Source organism: Carcharhinus amblyrhynchos, chromosome 9, assembly GCF_965287045.1.
Source record: "Carcharhinus amblyrhynchos chromosome 9, sCarAmb.v2.hapA, whole genome shotgun sequence".
NCBI lineage: Eukaryota > Metazoa > Chordata > Chondrichthyes > Carcharhiniformes > Carcharhinidae > Carcharhinus > Carcharhinus amblyrhynchos.
In genome coordinates, this window is record NC_137332.1 from 41,734,028 (window position 1) to 41,752,571 (window position 18,544).

Below are 18,544 nucleotides of genomic sequence, written 5' to 3' on the forward strand. Positions count from 1 at the left end.
CTAACATCACTTCTGAACCTCCCTCCCCGCACCTTAAATCTGTGTCCTCTCGTAGCGACCATTTCAAACCGGGGAAATAGCCTCTGAGAGTCCACCCTATCTATTCCTCTCAACATTTTGTAAACTTCTATCAGGTCGCCTCTCAACCTTCGTCTCTCCAGGGAAAAGAGTCCCAGCTCCCTCAACCTAACTTCATAAGGCATGCCTCCCAGTCCAGGCAACATCCTTGTAAATCTCCTCTGCACCCTTTCAATAGCTTCTACATCTTTCCTATAGTGAGGCGACCAGAACTGCGCACAATACTCCAAATGAGGCCTGACAAGGGTCTTATAAAGTTCCAGCATTACCTCCCGACTCCTAAACTCAATCCCTCGATTAATGAAGGCCAGTACACCATACGCCTTCTTGACCACCTCCTCCACCTGCGAGGCCGATTTAAGAGTCCTGTGGACCCGGACCCCAAGATCCTTCTGCTCCTCAACACTACTCAGACTTCTGCCCTTAATAGTGTACTCGTTCATCCCGTTGGTTCTGCCAAAATGGACGACAACACATTTATCCGCGTTGAAGTCCATCTGCCACTTCTCCGCCCAGTCCTGCATCCTATCTATGTCCTGCTGCAACTTTTGCCATCCTTCCAGATCATCCACAACACCACCGACCTTCGTGTCATCAGCGAACTTACTTACCCATCCCTCCACTTCCTCATCCAGGTCATTTATGAAAATGACAAACAACAAGGGTCCCAGAACAGATCCTTGAGGCACTCCGCTGGTGACTGACCTCCATTCAGAAAAAGCCCCATCCACAACCACTCTCTGCCTTCTGCAGGCAAGCCAGTTCTGGATCCACAAGGCCAAAGGCCCTTGGATCCCATGCCCATGCTTGGTGGCTTATTTTTGCAGCAGGTTTGGTAGACTTTAAAAATGTAAAGTAACATAAAGTAATATTCAAGTTTGAATCTTAGCAATAACTGTGACAGGCAAGGAGTTTCCCAAGTGTTACCAGATATTTGGCTTTCTTGGCCTTCATCTTTAAGTGATATTACTATAATTCTCTGGGTAAAAATGTTTCTGATGTAGATAGTAAATACAAACAAAAGTTACATTCATAATTTTCAAATAGATTAAAGGATTCTCCTGCTGTACATGACCCATCTCAGATTCTTCCCTCCCTTGACTTTTCTAGACTGTAGAAAGACTTCCTCCATTCATTTCCATTTCTGAGAATAGGCTATCAGCTATTATTCACTACAGGCCCATTGACTCTTACAGCTACTTGCTACACTTCTACATATACTGCAAATAACCCATTCCATTCTTCCATTTTCTCAGTCTTCATCACAGGTGTTCTTTTTTCCTTAAATAAGCAATTCCATTCCCCTGCACCATGGTTGAGAGGGTCCTCGATCGTGTTTGTTCTATTTCATGCATTTCTTCTCTCATCTCATCCCATTCTTCTCTCAGCCACAATAGGGTTCCTCTTGTTTTCAACCCTGCTCCACTAGCCTTAGTATTCAGTGGATCTTGTCCTGTCATTTTTGCCCCCTCCAATATGATGCCACCATCAACACATCTTCTCCACCCCTTTCAACATTCCAAAGGAACCATTCCATCCATGACACCCTGCGCCACTCCTCAGTCACCTCTAACATCCCCTAGCTTTCCTACAGCAGCTTTCCATGCCAGCACAGGTGATGCAACACTTTCCCCCTTCACACTGTTGAAGGTGCCAACAATTCTTCAGGTGAAATAATGGTTTACTTGTACATCATCTTAGTATACTAAACATTCCCTATTGGAGAGACCAAACACAATACAGACTGAGCACTTTGCAAAACGCTACCATCAGTCCAGGGTCCAGAATAGCATAACAATCCCTATAGATACTTTTTTATATTTACTTTTTTATATTACTTTTAAAAAGGTATTAGAATTTCCAATGGCTAACTGACTGGAAGGGTTGCATGATAAGACTTCTAGTTTCAAGATTTTTATTGCAACAAACTTAAACACTGCTGATTAAACTTATTTTGTAGGCAATTTAAACTGTAGGCAATTTAACAGAAAAATTTCCACACCTGGAAATCCCCACCAGGATTATACTTTTCACTGTCCCTTCTGTGGACATTTAATTTTTCCTGAATCGGTCCAAAGCTATTCTCTACTCTTTTCCCAGCTAAGAAATTTCTAATCACACTTCTGATTTTCATAATGAGGGTTGCCCTGTAGACTCCTTTTTCTAGCCAAAGCTAGGCAAATCATCCATCCATTTATATATTGTTTCAAAATTCAGCCAGTTGATTTATTTTTAAAATCGAAGTCTGGTCTTTTGAAAAGCCTTTCAAAAAATGTATTTTATAGCTGCATAACAACAATTCTATATTTTATTATTCCACTTAAGTTTTTCCACATTTATAATAGTGCCAGTAAGTTGGTCCTGGTGTTACCTGTTGATTATGATATTCTAAAGCCACCTTCCTGGGAGGATGTATTGAGCCAAATATCCAATGGTAATTGCAAGCATCCCCAATATTGGGTATAGCGTGGAGGCCTCCACAATCATAATGTAGTTGACTATGTAAGACTCTGGGAGCTTGTGTTCAAAAGTAGACGACACACACTTTATTCTGCTGATACTTTAGCTGCAGCTAGTAGCTTTTGACTGCTGTTGCCTGAAATTAGGGTATTAGTACATAAAAATCAGTTGACCTGTTTGAGCAGGTCTACTATGGTGGGGGATTTCAATATCTGCCTTTTTAATGTAGTCTAGAGCTTCTCAGTCCAAAACGTGAATATATGAAGTTAACTGACACACTATTACACCAGAGGTGCTATTAAATCAAGATCAAATCTGCTTGTTCTGGTAATTCAGATGAACAAAAATGACCCTGTAGCACTATTCAAAAAGAGAACATTCTTGTAATACTGTAATAATGTGACTTAATCATTCTTCCTTAGGTGCTAGTTTGTTCTGGTGTCCACCTGAGGAACAAGAGGTGAATCAATCTGTACCTAACCTAAAGTTGAATGATTCTGAACTATCCAATGAAGAAATGGCACTCTCTCTTAAAACGGAGGACACAAGTCACACCACTATTGCCTCTTCCCTGAATGAAGTGGACATACACAGCTTTGTGGAGAACAGTCAGGGCACAACAGAAAGCTCTGATCAAGCTACTGCTGTACAAAAGTAAGACAGTAATAAATTGAAAGAATTGAAGATTAGTTCCAAATGTAGGATAGCATTTTGCATCGGGAGGAAATTTGAATACAGGTCAATATCATGATTAAGTTTGCATTTACGTTTAAAGCTATATATCGAATAACACTGCAGTTGGACCTAAAGGGTCGGGTGAGCACAGATGGTCTGGACATTTGCTTCTACCTACTGTTGAATTGAGCACTTTTAAAAGTAATTCTGATGACTTTTGAAAGTGACAACAGTAGTGATTTCCATGACTTCTGTATTCAACTGTAAACTTGCATGATGGGGTGTGGGGAGAGGTCAGATTGGGGTAGAGGAGATGGGGTGCTGGTGAATGGGACAAAGGGATTTTAAACCAAAGTTTGTGGTTACTTTGTACTTGTACAACAGCAAATCTAGAAAGTGCAAATGTTTTAGTCTAACTGACTGTAAGCTTAAGCTTTGACTAGATTAATTCAGTTTTTGTCACTGAATAATTTTAAACATGGAGTTGGGAAATAAGTAGTGAGGCAGCTTTCATCCCATAAGATGATGGTTAGCACAATGGTCAACTGTTAAACATAGTCTAGTGTGGCTGAGAAGTCTCAACTGTCATGACAATCACTGTTGCGTTTACTGCAGAAGAAGACAGTAGGCTGAGTAAATGCATGATTCGTTAGCCTTTGTTTTCCCTGGGCTGCCTTCTCAGCCAGCTGAGCTTTCCATTTTTGCTTGCTCCTTCGAATGCCTTCCAAAGAGGTCAGCCTTCAGAGATCACAGCTGTTAGCAACTGTCTCAGTTGTGAGTGTCAATGTTTGTCATCTTCACTACCTCACTTGCATGTTTCCTTGTAGCAGAGTTCTGAATGTCCAGGAAGTAATGACCTTACTGATAATCAGTTCACAATACAGAAGGCCTTTGGATATCTGGCTTCCATTGTCCATCTGGTGAACCTGCTGAGCATGTGTAGATGTTGTTCACTTAGAATTGAGTATATGCCACTGAAATTAGCATGTTCCAGGATCTCAGAGTTGGTGGCCTTGTCCTGTCGAGAGATGTTGAGGATGCGCCTGAGACAGCAGAGGGTGAAAACTGTTCAACCTTTTCTCCTACCTAACATGAGGTGCAACCACTGCAGGGTTGGTAGATTCACAGTTCTGTATTCTCAGCCAGGTTGCTGCTATTCTGCACACTCTTGCTCACCTTGAACAGCAGCTGCGGCTTTTGCGATGCTTGTTGATTTTAGTATCAAATGACAATTTGCTAGTTATTGCAGAGTCTAGATATGTGAATCTATCAACAACCTCTAGCATCACATTGTTGTAATGCTGATTGAAGGCAATTGGACAACATCCTGGACCGTGACATTTGTTTTCCTGATACTGATGGTCAAACCAAATACGTACGGGCATGAGGGAGTCTGTCCAGTTGCTGTTGAAGGTGTTTCTCACAGTGGAATGTTAGTTCATCATCGTCAGAGTAAAACAACTCACTGAAATCTTATGTGTCTCCTTTGTTCATGGTATTTCTCTTGGCAGCTGCCATACTGAGAAAATCATGTTAGCTCCAGATCTACTGCCTCTGAAATCACACTCGGAGTCTTGATAATGTATTCAGCCAAGTTTGTATTAAGATGAAGGCAACATGACCAGTATTTCTCATGATGTTCAGCAGGGGAACACCTTGATTTTTTTTTGCAGTTACCTTTGTTCTTGTATTGGGTCCAATCTGTGCATTATGCAGTCCAGCAAAGACTGATTTTTGTGCAGATGCTGCAGGAGTTCCAGTTTCCCGTGCTTGATTTCAGGTGGTATAATCTTTTGTTTTCAGTTCTGAGAGGTATTTTGCTCTTTTGCTCCTTTCTTATATGCCTTTAACATTTCCTATGTCAACTGACACCTGGATATTCTGGCAAAATTTTAACCAGTAGGCATTAGCACAGTGCCTAGCTATCTGTTGGACTTACTTTGAGCGGCCGTTAGTGCATGCAGTCTTCTCATTCTGATCCTGACAAGCAGATCAGTTGCCTTCAACAATAGGTTCCATCACTATTATGTTGGCCTCAAACCAGTCAGCACTTTTCTGCCTTTGCTTTCCAGATGTTGAGCATAGTATTGTAAATGATGTATCAAAGTATGTTCTGTTTTGACCTGCACTCTGTGAAGATGTTCTCAAGCGTTAGCATACAATCAGGTCAAGGAACTGTTGGTTTTTAATCATTGTAAGCAGTATGGCTGGCATTAATATCAGAATAATTTTGTTTTGAATGAAAAAATCTTGCAAGTGTTGCATCCTAACCCTGGTTCACGCTAGAGAATGATGTGTAACGCAGTCAGTGATATGCTGGCTGTATGCATTGAAAATGCTGTTGGGAGAGCCACATTTGGTGGTGATCAAGTCCAGCTGATGTCAATGCCCTTATCTTGAATATCTACAGGACACCTTGTAACACAACTTGTTCTGGAAAAAAGTCTTAGTTGCACAAACCTCGTGGTAGCAGCAAAGCTCACGTAGTCTCTTATCCATTGTAATTTTTTCTTTCCCCAGGCAATGAAGTCCAAGTCAAGAGAGTCATGTCTTGTGGTCATGCCTCTCTTGTGTTGAACTCCCAATAGGTAAAAGTGTTTTGACCTCTGGACTCTTCAGTGAGCAATCTCAAGTTCCTCACAAAACTACTCTTTTATTGGAGCACAGAATTGGATCATAGATTCTTGAGATTAACTGGTCCCACCTGACTTGAGAAGCAGATGGGAAAAACAGACTGAGCTATTTGTGGGGAGTTATTTTGTCAAGAGTAATTACTTCCTTACAGATAAGCATGCATTTGCTCTGGCCTTATCCCTGCCAGATGAAAATGTAATGTTTGTCTTTTGTCACACCTCATCTAGCAATGTCAACATTCAGTCTATCTGATCTCACTTGAATCATTAATTACCAGCAAGCCATTAGTTCATCCTGTGTACGTGGTCCTGACATTGTTTGCCAGTTGAAGACTTGGCATCCTTTTTTTTGGTTTGATTTGTCTAATGTGATAGATTTGGTCTACTTGTTGAGCAGAGACCATAACCTCTAAGCAACCATTGAAACATATGGATCAGTATTGGTCAGCATCTTTTTTAATATTTGGAGGTTGCCTCACTTGAGATGGTTGGTGGCTGACCAGTGGGACAATAGCCTTTTGCTCCACCAATCAAGTTGTGTTTAACACTTGGAACTGCTGCCTTCCATATTGTGCTAATGCTCTAGAGCAAAAGAGGCCATAATGGCAAGATGAATGGAATGCCTGGCCTCTCTCTCTCAACCTCCCCAGTTGAGTCCATAGGAATATAAAGCACTACACTTGACACAGACCTGACTGCCGGAAAGCTGATGTGCTAGAACCTCTGAGGAGCGGTAATCACAGTCAGATTGGCACTCCATTTCTTTTACTTGCCCAAGTAGGGAGCTGAATTTTTCTTACTGGCTCTTCCAAACCAGCTCTGGTGAGAAGTGTGTAGTTTATCTGGTTGCTGTGGTCTTCCAGTGCACGACAACAGTATCTAGGGAAGTGCATCCACTTCCTTTGGTAAATCAGGTTAAGTTCAAAGGTCTTTGTGTTTAATTGCACTTTAAGAAGTTGGGGAGAAGGAAAGTGGTTAAACAGGATGGGTTAGGGAGGGTGGATAGGGTGATCTGTCAAGTCAGGGAGTGGTTGAGTAGTGAGGGGATGGATAATTGGGGTATAGCTGATATTGTGAGGGTTGCTCCAGGTGGGTTGAGGGTCAGTACTCTCATTATAGTTGCCCAGGAGTGGGGTGAAGCACAAGTGTCAGTGCCCTCATTATAGTTACCCACAAGTTAGAAGTGGTTTTAATCCTAACTTTTTGGCTCAGAGGATTGGAAAGTCTCAATATCAGATGGTTCCCAGTGCAGAGAAAGTTGCCCTTCAAAAGTTTAAGCCTCTTCTACAATCATTGCTTGGGAATTTCCTGGAAGAACTCTAGTGCATTTTCTGAGATATTGTATTTCCTGGATATGACCCATTCTTCTCCCCCACCTTCCGGGTGCAAGTTCTGGACTGTTACATTTAAGTATCAATCATCTTTTCGACTTATTCCCCTAGATTTTGATTCTTCTGAGCTATCACAGGCACTGGAACTAATTTGCCCATAGCTGGGAGTTTTGTTCATGAACGTAAGGGGCATACCCACATATGTATACCCACATATGTGACTTGTGCACACACCATGACTGGGAGCTGAACCTCTTCTGGTTTTCTCTGAAGCTTTAGCCTGGGGCTGCAAGGCATCCAGTGTGTTGGTATGAGGCACAGCTAAGGACTCGCTGATGGAGAAGCAATGTGCTGATGGAGAGAATTAGACATTTGGCTTTCTTTTTGCATTGCTGTTTGCCAGTGATGTAGGCTGAAAATGCATCGCAAGTTGGTGCACAAAAACAGGAAGCATGCTAACTCTCCTCACCCAGACGTTAGATGCAGCCCATTGACTTGGACAAAGTAAGTAGGAAACCATTAAAACTTGGAAGGAGGATGAAATAATTTATTCAGTCATTAAGCTTTATTGCCTATCAAAGAGCTTATTGAAAGGCATTGTTTTTGGGAGCTGTCATAAAATGGTGCAGTCACTCCAGATTCTGATATTTGCTTTTGAAAATTTTTCTTTATCCTAGAATGATATTTTGGTCTTTAGTTTAGAAAATCATGTGGCATATAGTTTTGGAGTTATTTCCATTATCCACCGCAAATGCAAATATGCACCTCCTACAGATGTGGTAATCACTAAACTGTAATTCAAGAATTCCTACATAGACCACCAAAACCAGACTGCATTTGTCTGTAGTCTTGAATTACATTTAGCAATCAGATGCTGCAAGCAAAAGAAGGGGAAAAAAGCAGCCAGTAGATCACCCTATTTGGCTAAAAAGTATTTTCAACATCTTAAGTGCTGTATCCCCAACAACTGAGTGGTCTCACTCTGCTTTGTTGTTGTCTTTGGACACAGCAAATACATCAAGCAGAATAGAATAGAAACTGAAGCATGAAGTAATTAAATGTTTAAATGAAGGTAATTAATTATCTTCATTCGATAACACCAACCACGATTATGGTCGGTGTAAACTGCAAGGTGATTGTGCACTAGGTTCTTGTATATTGGAAAATTGTAGTAATCCTGTCCTGATGCAAAGGTGACTGTGCGAAAGATTCAGCATCGTGATTAATTTTGTTTTTGTCCTTGTGCTACTCAAATGCTATAATTGGACAAAAACCTCAAAGATTTAAAATTGAAAAAGAAAGGTGATACTATCACGATTATTAAGTTATGACTGTCCAAAAGTCCTTTTGATCTAGTAGGAAAAAATATGGATGCTGAAATTAATGACCAAAACCACACTTTGATACATTGTGCAGTGACCTTAAAAAAAAATCACCCGTCTATTCAAATATTATATATTCAAACATTTTAGCACAGGAAAGGCTATTTCAGCCTTGCCTGAGCTGAACTTGGGTTTCTCAGAATTTCCAATGGTGGGTAAAACCATTTTATACTTGTCTGTTCAATTTAATGATTTTTGAAAGCTTCTGTGTTCCTCATACAAGCATATGATGTCACCACTACGTGGCAGCATTTTGGAGCTGACGATGCTTTTGTTTCCACTTATTTTGTTTGCAACCAAAATCTTTCTGTACACTGATTAATAAGCTTTTAATTCATTGCCATTTAGCTGTTCACCTGAGCATACAAAAAACTGCTGGGACCTTCATGTCACTTTTCAGAGCCCAGTACTTGGGGAGAGTGTAAGTACATGCCTGCAAAGTAGCCGATCAGATGTACCACATCATAACGGTAATAAAGAAACAGAAAAAAATGGTGAACATATCACAGAATCACAAAGTAACTCCCCATTACAAGATGATCAAAGGTTTTACCAGAATTTAATGGTGAGTGTGTTAAATTATATTTTTATAATGTTTCCATGCTGCATTTTGTTTATTGAATATATAGATACTTTTCCTTCATGTTTTCTTTCCCCTTTTATTTCAATGGTATTCATTGACAATCTAAAATGTCACTAACACTCCTCCATTCAAATGAGTAGTTAGCTACGCAATACCTAATATTTGTATAATCCAAGACAGCATGTGCAGTCAGTTATCTGACTTTCCTGATCCTGTCCTTTTCCAATGGCCAGCATCAGTCATGCTAATCGGTCAGGAATGAGAACTTAATTTTTTTTCTCTTTCGTCCCATCCACTCCCAGTGTAACTGAAAATTGAAAGCAAATGCAGCCCTCAACTTCTGGCAGCTTGATGTTTGACTTGGAACAGACTGAAGATCTAGTTTACAAACTTCTGATCCAAATGATTTACTCTGACGTGATCATATCTTTCAGCCATTAGGCTACTGCTGCTCAAATTATTTTCCAACGTGATCCTATTTTAACATTTAAAAATTAACATGACCTCAGATGCGAGCAAAACCAAAGCAGCAATAGAACAGCATTCCATGTATAATTACTAAAGTTTGTGCATTATAAATCAACATATGCATATGGGTATTTCTGCAAAGTACTTTGTGCTCTAGTAAATTTCAGCCAAGTTCTCCATGTTCCCTGTTCATCGAAGACTTGGTGAATCTTCTCTTTTCCTCCAACCCCACCATAGACATTATAATCAGTACCACCTCCCTCCACTCACTCAGCAACCCTTCTTGCACATATTCATGAACCACTGCCTGACCACCCCATACACACCTCTCCCTTTTGGCTGTGAGGCACAGTCACTGTGCTTGGGTAAGGGTATTTACTGTGTAACAGGCGAACATGAGTAGAAACTGGTTGGGTGTGATCTTGAGCCCATGCCCTGTCTGCAAGATTGCTGGCAGGATCTCAAGATCTAAAATTTTCCAGCATTTTCTGTTTGTTTCAGATTTCAGCATCCACAATATTTTGCTTTCGTCTTTCTTTGTATACATGTAGATATGCAAACTGGGTTAATTAGAAAATAAGTTTTTTTAACTCGTTTCATGAATTCTGTCTGTAAACCAATGATGGACTGAATTCTCCTTCAGAGATGTTTGGCAGATACTTTTATTGCAGTGATATGGAAAATGGTACAAGTGTAAACTGAGTTGATTGTTTCAGCATCTCTTCCCCTAGTTAAAATGCCTGCATGATACAGCATTAAAGGTGAGAGATGCAATTAGTGTAGAAATTGTCACAATATGCATACAATTTGTAAAAATGCTCACACAATTAGCTGGTTTAAATGAATAAATGTTCATTTTTCTACAAGGGCCAGGTGAACAAACTATTAGAATCTTCCCCTGCAAAACTAAACCAGAGAACAGAGAATAAAAATGCTGAATCGGAAACCTTAGTGCAACTCGCTGACAAGAGGAACAAATGGTCTGAACACCAGACTGGTCAAAAGGAAGATAATGATGTGCTGAGCGCAACCCTGAGACAACTGAAGAAAATGGGAGTGAAAATTGATCTTGAATCTTCCAGTATGACCAAGACCAAAAGCAAAGTTGAAAATGCAAGGTATTGATTAATGTGACATTGAACAAATCTATATTTAGAAATCACTTGCTTTTCCTTAGACTTTTTTAGATAATGTGATCTCCCTACAAGGTAAGAGCTCCACAGCTGATTTTGCAGAAACTTTCAATAGCAATAGTAATTAGCAAGTAATTAATGTCAGAATGTTTCTATTTAAGCCATTTCCCATCAGGGAACAGTGGCTCAGAGGAAAGGTCAGGTTAGCAGATGAACATCACAGACATGCTGTCAGCCCCAGCATTTTCAAAATGACTGCATTAGCTCAATTAGATCAACTTGTTTGAGTGCAATCAGAAGTAACTGTAGAATTTGGGATTCTTCCAGTTTTTTCCCTTCTGGATGTATGATAAATGACAATGGTGCAATAATCAATTCACTCATAGCCCTAAGAAGGCGGTGGACTGCTGCCTTGAACTACTATATTCCTGGTATTAGTGATGTCAGTAAAAAGTCTGACAACACCAGGTTTTAGTCCAACCTATTTATTTGATAATATACTCACTAGCTTTCGGGGTTACCCCCTTCGTCAGGTGAATGGAGAGTCAAGGGGGTAACCCCGAAAGCTAGTGAGTATATTATCAAATAAATAGGTTGGACTAAAACCTGGTGTTGTCAGACTTTTTACTGTGTTTACGCCAGTCCAACGCCGGCATACCCACATCATTAGTGATGTCAGACAGTAAATTCCAGAATTTTGGCAGAAATAGCGAAGGAGAAATGTTATATGTTCAATTTGGGATGATAGATGACTTTTACTATGCTGTTTGCTTTCTAGCTTGTAGAAATTACTACATTGAGAGGTGCTAGAACTTTGAAAAACATAATTTGTTGCAGTTTACTCTGAATTAAAGTCATAATGCACTCATAATGGAAGGAATTATGAGTCCAGTGGCAGCCACTAATCAAGAGGACTTGCTTTGTTAGTATCCCACCGCATACCTTTAGCCCTGTAGATGTTGGAGAAGCTTTTGTGATGAGGGAAGATGGGCACTTCACATAATGTCAATGCATTTGAAGCTGCAATGTTTGTAAGGCTGGTGTTAATTTTTTATATAATGGTGGTGCAAGAGCTAAAGATCATAGAGAAACGATCGGGCCTTTTTCTGGTTGAAAGTCGGTACAGCGTATGCTTTTGTGCTCCAAATGTACTTGTCAACCCAAGACTACTGATATCCAGATCCTGCTGTAGGCTGACATCGGCTCCTTCGTCACGTGAGGACTTCTGTGTTGTGATGAAAACTGAATAGCCAGCATACAGCGCCATACCTGACCTTGTTGATTAAACTGAGGAACTCTGCAGCGCTGCCAAATGCTATGGTTTTTTTATCTTAACATCTTGCTGTTAAGAGGAACTCAAGTTATTGAAAGGTTTCCCCCCTGACCTCCATTGATGGTCTTGGCTTAATAAACTTCAATAGATAAAATGCCTGCTCAGAATATAATGCTTTTAATCTTATATCTGATGTGATGTGTCTCCTTGACTTTGTGCACTTGGTAGCTTTTTAATCTGGGTTGAGTTGTATGTTCAAACCCCAATAACACTTGTTCATAATTCAGTCTGACATGGCAAGGGAATGCTGGATGTTAGAGGTGCTGACTTTCAGGTTCCATCTGCCTGTTCCAGTCAACTGTCGAAGAGCAGGGAATTTTTCTCTTCTGACAAACACTCTTCCTTCATCCAACATTGTCGAGTAACTATTTGTGGAATGTCACTAGTGCAAAATGGGTTTTGTGTTTGCTTACATATGGCCATAAAGTTTTGCCATTTCAATGATATAATAAAGCATTAGTCTCTAAGTGTTTCTAGTTGTGTGGCAGTGTGATACAGGATTTTTTGAATAATCATGTGCATAATGTATATATTTAACTTTTATTTTCTTGTTTTTAGCACATTGGCTCGCATCAACCCTGAAGCAGTTATCCCAAGGTTAAACTACATGTCCTTTGTCAATGTTGGCACAAGTGGACTTGGGGCTGGTGGAGCGGACCTCAGCATGGAGGCTAATGCTATAGCTCTGAAGTACCTGAATGATGCTCAGCTCTCTCAAATGTCTCTCAGACATGGTGGTAACTGTGAATCAACGTCCCTAAATAGTCTGCTAGAATTGAGCACAGACAGAAGCATGGTAGGCCTGAGTCTGATTTCACCCAATAACATGTCATTTGCAACACGTAAATACATGAAGAGATATGGACTTGTGGAGGATGCTCACAGCAGTGAAGAGGAAGAAGATTTGTCAAGTTCTATTGTACAGCCCATAAAATCTGATTTGGAAAGTCTTTCTGTGGGAAAAGAAAGGTCTGAAAAAGTGGTTGAAGCCCAAATTAAGCACCACTGTACCTTGGAATCTTTTTCCAAGAGAGATGGAAACATTCTAAAAAACATTACTAATGAAGTTGCTTCCTCCAAACAGCAGAATATGGATGCACGGGCCCAAGATTGTCAGCCGTTTCCAAATATTCCAAAACCCAAAAATATGTTTGCTGAAGAAATCTGTTACACGCAAAATCCTGAAAAGGAAAATGGAATTGAAAGAATTCAGGACTTTTCCAAGAAATTAAGACCAAATGCTTCCGAGAGACAAAAGTTTACAAAAAACAGTGATGCAGTGGGCAACATTCTTGATGTAAATCGACTCCGACAACTGCCCAAACTCTTTTAACTAACTGGATTTTTGTAATTCCTGTTCTAAAAGCCAAGAATTCTCCAAGATATGTAGAAGCTATTTTGTTGGCACTATTTTTTGTACAAATATGCTTAAAGTTACTATTCTAATGTTTGAGAATAAGTCAGGTTAATATTCAAGAGAGAGTAGAGGGCTGAAAAACATACAATTACAATATCATAGGTTATCAACTCCAACTACAATATAGCTGAAAGTACTCTGTAAATATGTGCAACTAATAATAATTTGTTCATATAAATTGTGGCTTTTCACTTGGTAGAAATTTTGTGTAGTATGACTGTTTTGGGATTATAATCAGTTGGTAAATATATTGTGCAGCTTTATACCAGCTCTGGTCAGTAATGAGCAATCAACCACAACAATCAGACTGGTAGGTCATATTTAGAAGTGCGTTTCTTTGCTCAGTGATTAATGTTAATCAGGCATTCTTAATGGCCACTTTTGTTTTCTATTGTGATCAGTGGAAAACAAACTGAGAAGTAATTAGCCTACTTTTTGAGGTATATGCTTCCAAAATTTCATGACAGAGCTAGAAATTATAGCCTGTCAGTAGTTTTTAACAATTAGCTTTCACAAATTACTGACTGGAAGCTAGAAATGCATAAATTCATACTTACAAAGTTATGAAGCATCAGAGTACTTATGTAATACAATATTATTCCATAAAGGGAAGGGTTTGATTAATTGATTTTTAGGCAGGTATGAATGCAGTATGTTTCAGGTAGGAAAACCAATGCCAGCTAATAAAAATGGCATTACCTGAGGAAATTGTGGTGTTGACTGTTCAATTTTTCATAAGTGCTATGCCTCTCTTCACTAATTCAAATTTGCCAATGATTGTATTTTTGGATATAACCTTGTAGCTAATGTTTACAGAAATTCAGGGATATTTGTGTTTTTTAACATTCCTGTGTGAGGTTTTTCAGTGTTTCTATTTAAGATTTGTGCTTTTGGTCACTTTATCATACAGAACCATTGGATTAATTTTTACCTTTCTATGATTTCTCAGCAGTTGTTTTTGTTTATTCGATCACTGGATTTTTGTGAGCAAATTATAAATAAAACATATGCACAATTTCTGCATGTTATTTAATTTGTATTAGTGTTGTTCTCCACTATCTATACAAATTATTTCCCAGTGCATTCTATTTATAATTGAACTTTGTGCTCATTTTTAACTAAACCAGTAGATGTTTTTAAGTACAATTTGTTGTGTTAGCAGTGACTATTTTAAGATGCTCATGGAATCTTAGTTGTACTGAAACATTTTGGTAAATAGAATTTCACCCGATATGAAGACTAAATTTCAATGCTTAAGCCAACATTAAGAATCAAAAATTGGTTTAATAACTGGCTCTTTTCACAGGAAGCACTAATGAAGGAAGACCATATGATCTGCTCCTTTCAATTTTTGTATTCAAGGACAGATGGTGTTCCTGGCACACCAAATTCTGACACCAGTGAAGAGGGTATTCAACATTCCAGATGGAGCAGCAGGAGGCTTGAGGCCCCAAAACTGATGGATTGCAGAGGGCCATCCTTCCAAAAAGATTGACTACCATTCATTCAGCTTTTACAAGAAAGGTGTGTTCTGTGTAATAATTTAAGTGTATTAGATTGCTTATCTGAGAGCTACGGACACCATGTTAACAATAACCACTCAGTTCTGGCATGTGATATTTTATGGTCAGCCAAGAAGCATGTGGCTACTTAACAAATATTGCCGTTGGCTATCCTTGCAGCCTGAGCCAACCATAGTAGCATTCCTCAGGGGTATTCTACCTATGGCCAAGATGGTGCTCCATTTCCGGCACCTTGGATTGGCTGAGACACCCAAATGCATAAGGAATTGATTCATATTAGGGGTGCCCTATTGCCTTCCCCTCCACAGATCAGTGAGAACGTTAAGTTGTAGTCCCATAACAATGAGATGGAACAGTTCACCTAAATGCTGGCACATCTCAGCCACCACTCCCTCAAGCAATACCTGCTCTCATGCGAGAAAGCTTGCTGATCAGTCATATATGCCCTGAAAATTTAAACTAACCTCTCATCCACAGCCTCTTAAAGCAAATTCTTGACTTCCATTCTAATGTCAGGAAAAATTGCTTCTTGATTGCACTTCCAAATGTTCCATCCTGTTCTGGATTTCTCCTGAACAGGAAAAGACCTGAGTTACCAACACAGAAATTTCCTTTATTCTGTGCCACAGTGATGATTACTACAGTGCACATTTTTAGCAAATTCTAAGTCAATGCCCTAAATGCAATGATGGCCTTGTTGAGCGTAGCTAATGCTGTCACAGTGTTGGAAAATAAAAAGAAGTTTCTCATTCCTCATGTATATCAAGTGATTGTCATGGGAATGAAAGACTGAGATCGCAATAATGCCTCCACCCCTGCAATGTCCAGTTAACCTGATGCAATCTAGGCTCATCAACAAAGAGCAAACACTTGGATGAGATACTACAGTGTTACTCTCTTCTAGTTCAGATATAATAGCTAAAAGGATGGGTGTGCCATCGGTAGTCAAGATTCATGCTGTATTACCTGGTTTTAGCAGAACATTTTGCCAGGTTCACAGCAGCTGTTCAGCTGGTTTTCCAATTTCCAAGTATTTCATATGATGTATTGTGAATCCTTTTACTCTTTTTTTGGAATGTCAGAACTGAGAGTCATTACTATATTTTACAATTAAGTTTTTAAAGCTGGAAGTGAACCTGTGCAAGCAACCTACATTTACAGATTGTCAAAAGCAAAAGAAAACATTTCTTTCCTGACAAAAATATAAACTTGTAGCTGAATGTTATTACAATTGTGAGCAAAAACCTAGGAGGAGTTATATTTTGTGAAAGGATGAAAGGGATAGTTGCCTTCAAGACTTAGGAGAACTATTAATATATTTTGCCTCTGGAATTTTGAATTCAAAGCATCTTCAAGTGAATCAAGGAATTTACTTCAGATTATAGTCTGAATACAACATGAAAAGCATGCGAAAATGACCATTGTAGTTGTGTGTTCATTTAGATTACATCATCTGTTTAGGCTGGAACTGTAAACCTTGAGGCCAATGTGAAGCCTTTATTCACAAAAAACTGGAACATGGGATAATAAATTTTAATTTGTGGTTTTTACAAAATTTTCAGTAACATTGAAATTCTGTCTGTAGCCAGAAGGGGGCATCCTCCATCTTTTATTTGCAACAGAAATGTGTACGTTTTGGTATTGCAATTTTGTCAATTTGTTTTTATCGCTGCCACCTTTTTCCAAATCTGAAACATAGGATAAGAGTGGCAGCATAAAACTCAGTAATGTCATCTTTGCTCATTAAGTTTTATTGGAAATCTTTTAACGGCCGCCTTCACTACATAAGGCACAAAAGTAAATGGGCAAAAGACTTTCAGCAGCTAGATATTGGTATTCATTTCATATTCGATACATTTTAGTTTGGCAATTTATTTGCCAAATTTTGCAAACAGTGTTTTCAAAAGAAAATGGTTGCATTTTAAACAACTCCTTTGAACCTATGCTTCAGTTGAGTTTCAAATTTAAGAAAATTGTAGTGTCATCATAAAAGTATGCTGCTTTTTTTAGCTTATTGATATTGTGCACCCGGAAAGAAAATTTGCACAGTCTTCCCTCCTCTTCCTGTCACCTCGAGACATACCCCACCACTTAAATTTCTGGAATTGGTGATTGTGGTTTATTTAGACTTTCAGAAGGCTTTCGACAAGTCTCACAGAGACTACTGTGTAAAGTTAAGTGCTTGGGATTGCAGGTTGTGTCTTAAGAGGGATAGAAAGCTGGTTAGTAGATGGAAAGAGAAGAGTTGGCATAAATGGGTCTTTTTCCGATTTGGTAGGCAGTGATTAGTGGGGTACTGCAGGGATTTGTGCTAGGCCCCAACTGTACACATCGTAAATGAATTGTAAGAGGGAACTAAATGTGTTATCCCCAAATTCAAAGTTGGGTGGGAGGGTGATCTGTGAGGAGGGTGCAGAGATGCTTCAACATGATTTGGACAGATTGAGTAGGCATATGCATGACATGCAGTATAGTGTGAATAAATGTGAGGTTGTTCTCTTCAGTAGCAAAAATAGGAAGGCAGATTATTATTTGAATGTGTGTAAATTGAGAGGGGGCATTTGGTGTCCTCATGCATCAGTTGCTGAAAGTAAGCAGCAGGTACAGCAGGCAATAAAGAGGGCAAATGGTGTGTTGGCTTTCATGATGAAAGGATTTAAGTATAGGAGTAAGGATGCTCTACTGCAATTATACGGGGTGTTGGTGAGGCTATACCTGCAACTTTGTGTGTGGTTTTTGTGTCCTTATCTGAGGAAGGATTTCCTAGGCAACACGGTTTTGTGAAGGGGAGGTCGTGTCTCATGAACTTGATCAGGTTTTCCAAGGAAGTGACAAAGATGGTTGAGGGTAGAGCAGTGGATGTTATCTACGTGGACTTCAGTAAGGCCTTTGACAAGGTTCCTCATGGCAGACTGGTGCAGAAGATGAAGTTGCATGGGATCAGAGGTGAGCTGGCAAGGTGGATACAAAACTGGCTCCATCAAAGACAGAGGGTAGTAGTGGAAGCGTGTGTTTCTGAATGGAGGGCTGGTGTTCCTCAGGGATCAGTGCTGGCACCTTTGCTGTTGGAGGAAAATGTAACTGGGTTGATTGTGTCGTCCGCAAACTTGCTAAAGGTTGGTGGATGTGCGGATAGCGATGAGGACCATCAGAGGATACAGCAGGATATAGATCAGTAGAAGACTTGGGTGGAGAGATGGCAGATGGAATGTAATCTGGACAAATGAGGTGATGCATTTTGGAAGGCCTAATACAGATAGGAAATATACAGTAAATGGCAGATCCTTTAGGAGTACTGTAGACAAAGGGATCTCGGTGTACAGGTACACAGGTCACTGAAAGAGGCAATGCAGGTGGAGAAAATAGTTGAGAAAGTATACGGAATGCTTGCTTTCATCAGCTGCAGTATTGAATTTAAAAATTAGCAAGTCATGTTGACACTTTATAGAACTTAGTAAGGCCGCACTTGGAATATAGTGTTCAATTCTGGTTGCCACACTACCAGAAGGATGTAGAGGCTTTGGAGAG

At 39.6% G+C, this 18,544-nt stretch overlaps 1 protein-coding gene across 2 annotated transcripts in view; it reads left to right on the forward strand.

Annotated features, from left to right (window-relative positions):
- Positions 1-14,475, forward strand: part of stil (STIL centriolar assembly protein) — a 58,376-nt gene extending 43,901 nt beyond the window's left edge. For both annotated transcript variants that reach the window (XM_080195508.1, XM_080195509.1), the window contains exons 14-17: positions 2,961-3,192; positions 8,908-9,124; positions 10,478-10,728; positions 12,635-14,475. In XM_080195508.1, the coding sequence (XP_080051634.1) occupies positions 2,961-3,192; positions 8,908-9,124; positions 10,478-10,728; positions 12,635-13,409 (1,475 nt within the window). In that variant the 3' untranslated portion in view covers positions 13,410-14,475. The remainder of the gene's footprint in view (positions 1-2,960; positions 3,193-8,907; positions 9,125-10,477; positions 10,729-12,634) is intronic.
- The last annotated feature ends 4,069 nt before the right edge of the window (positions 14,476-18,544 follow it).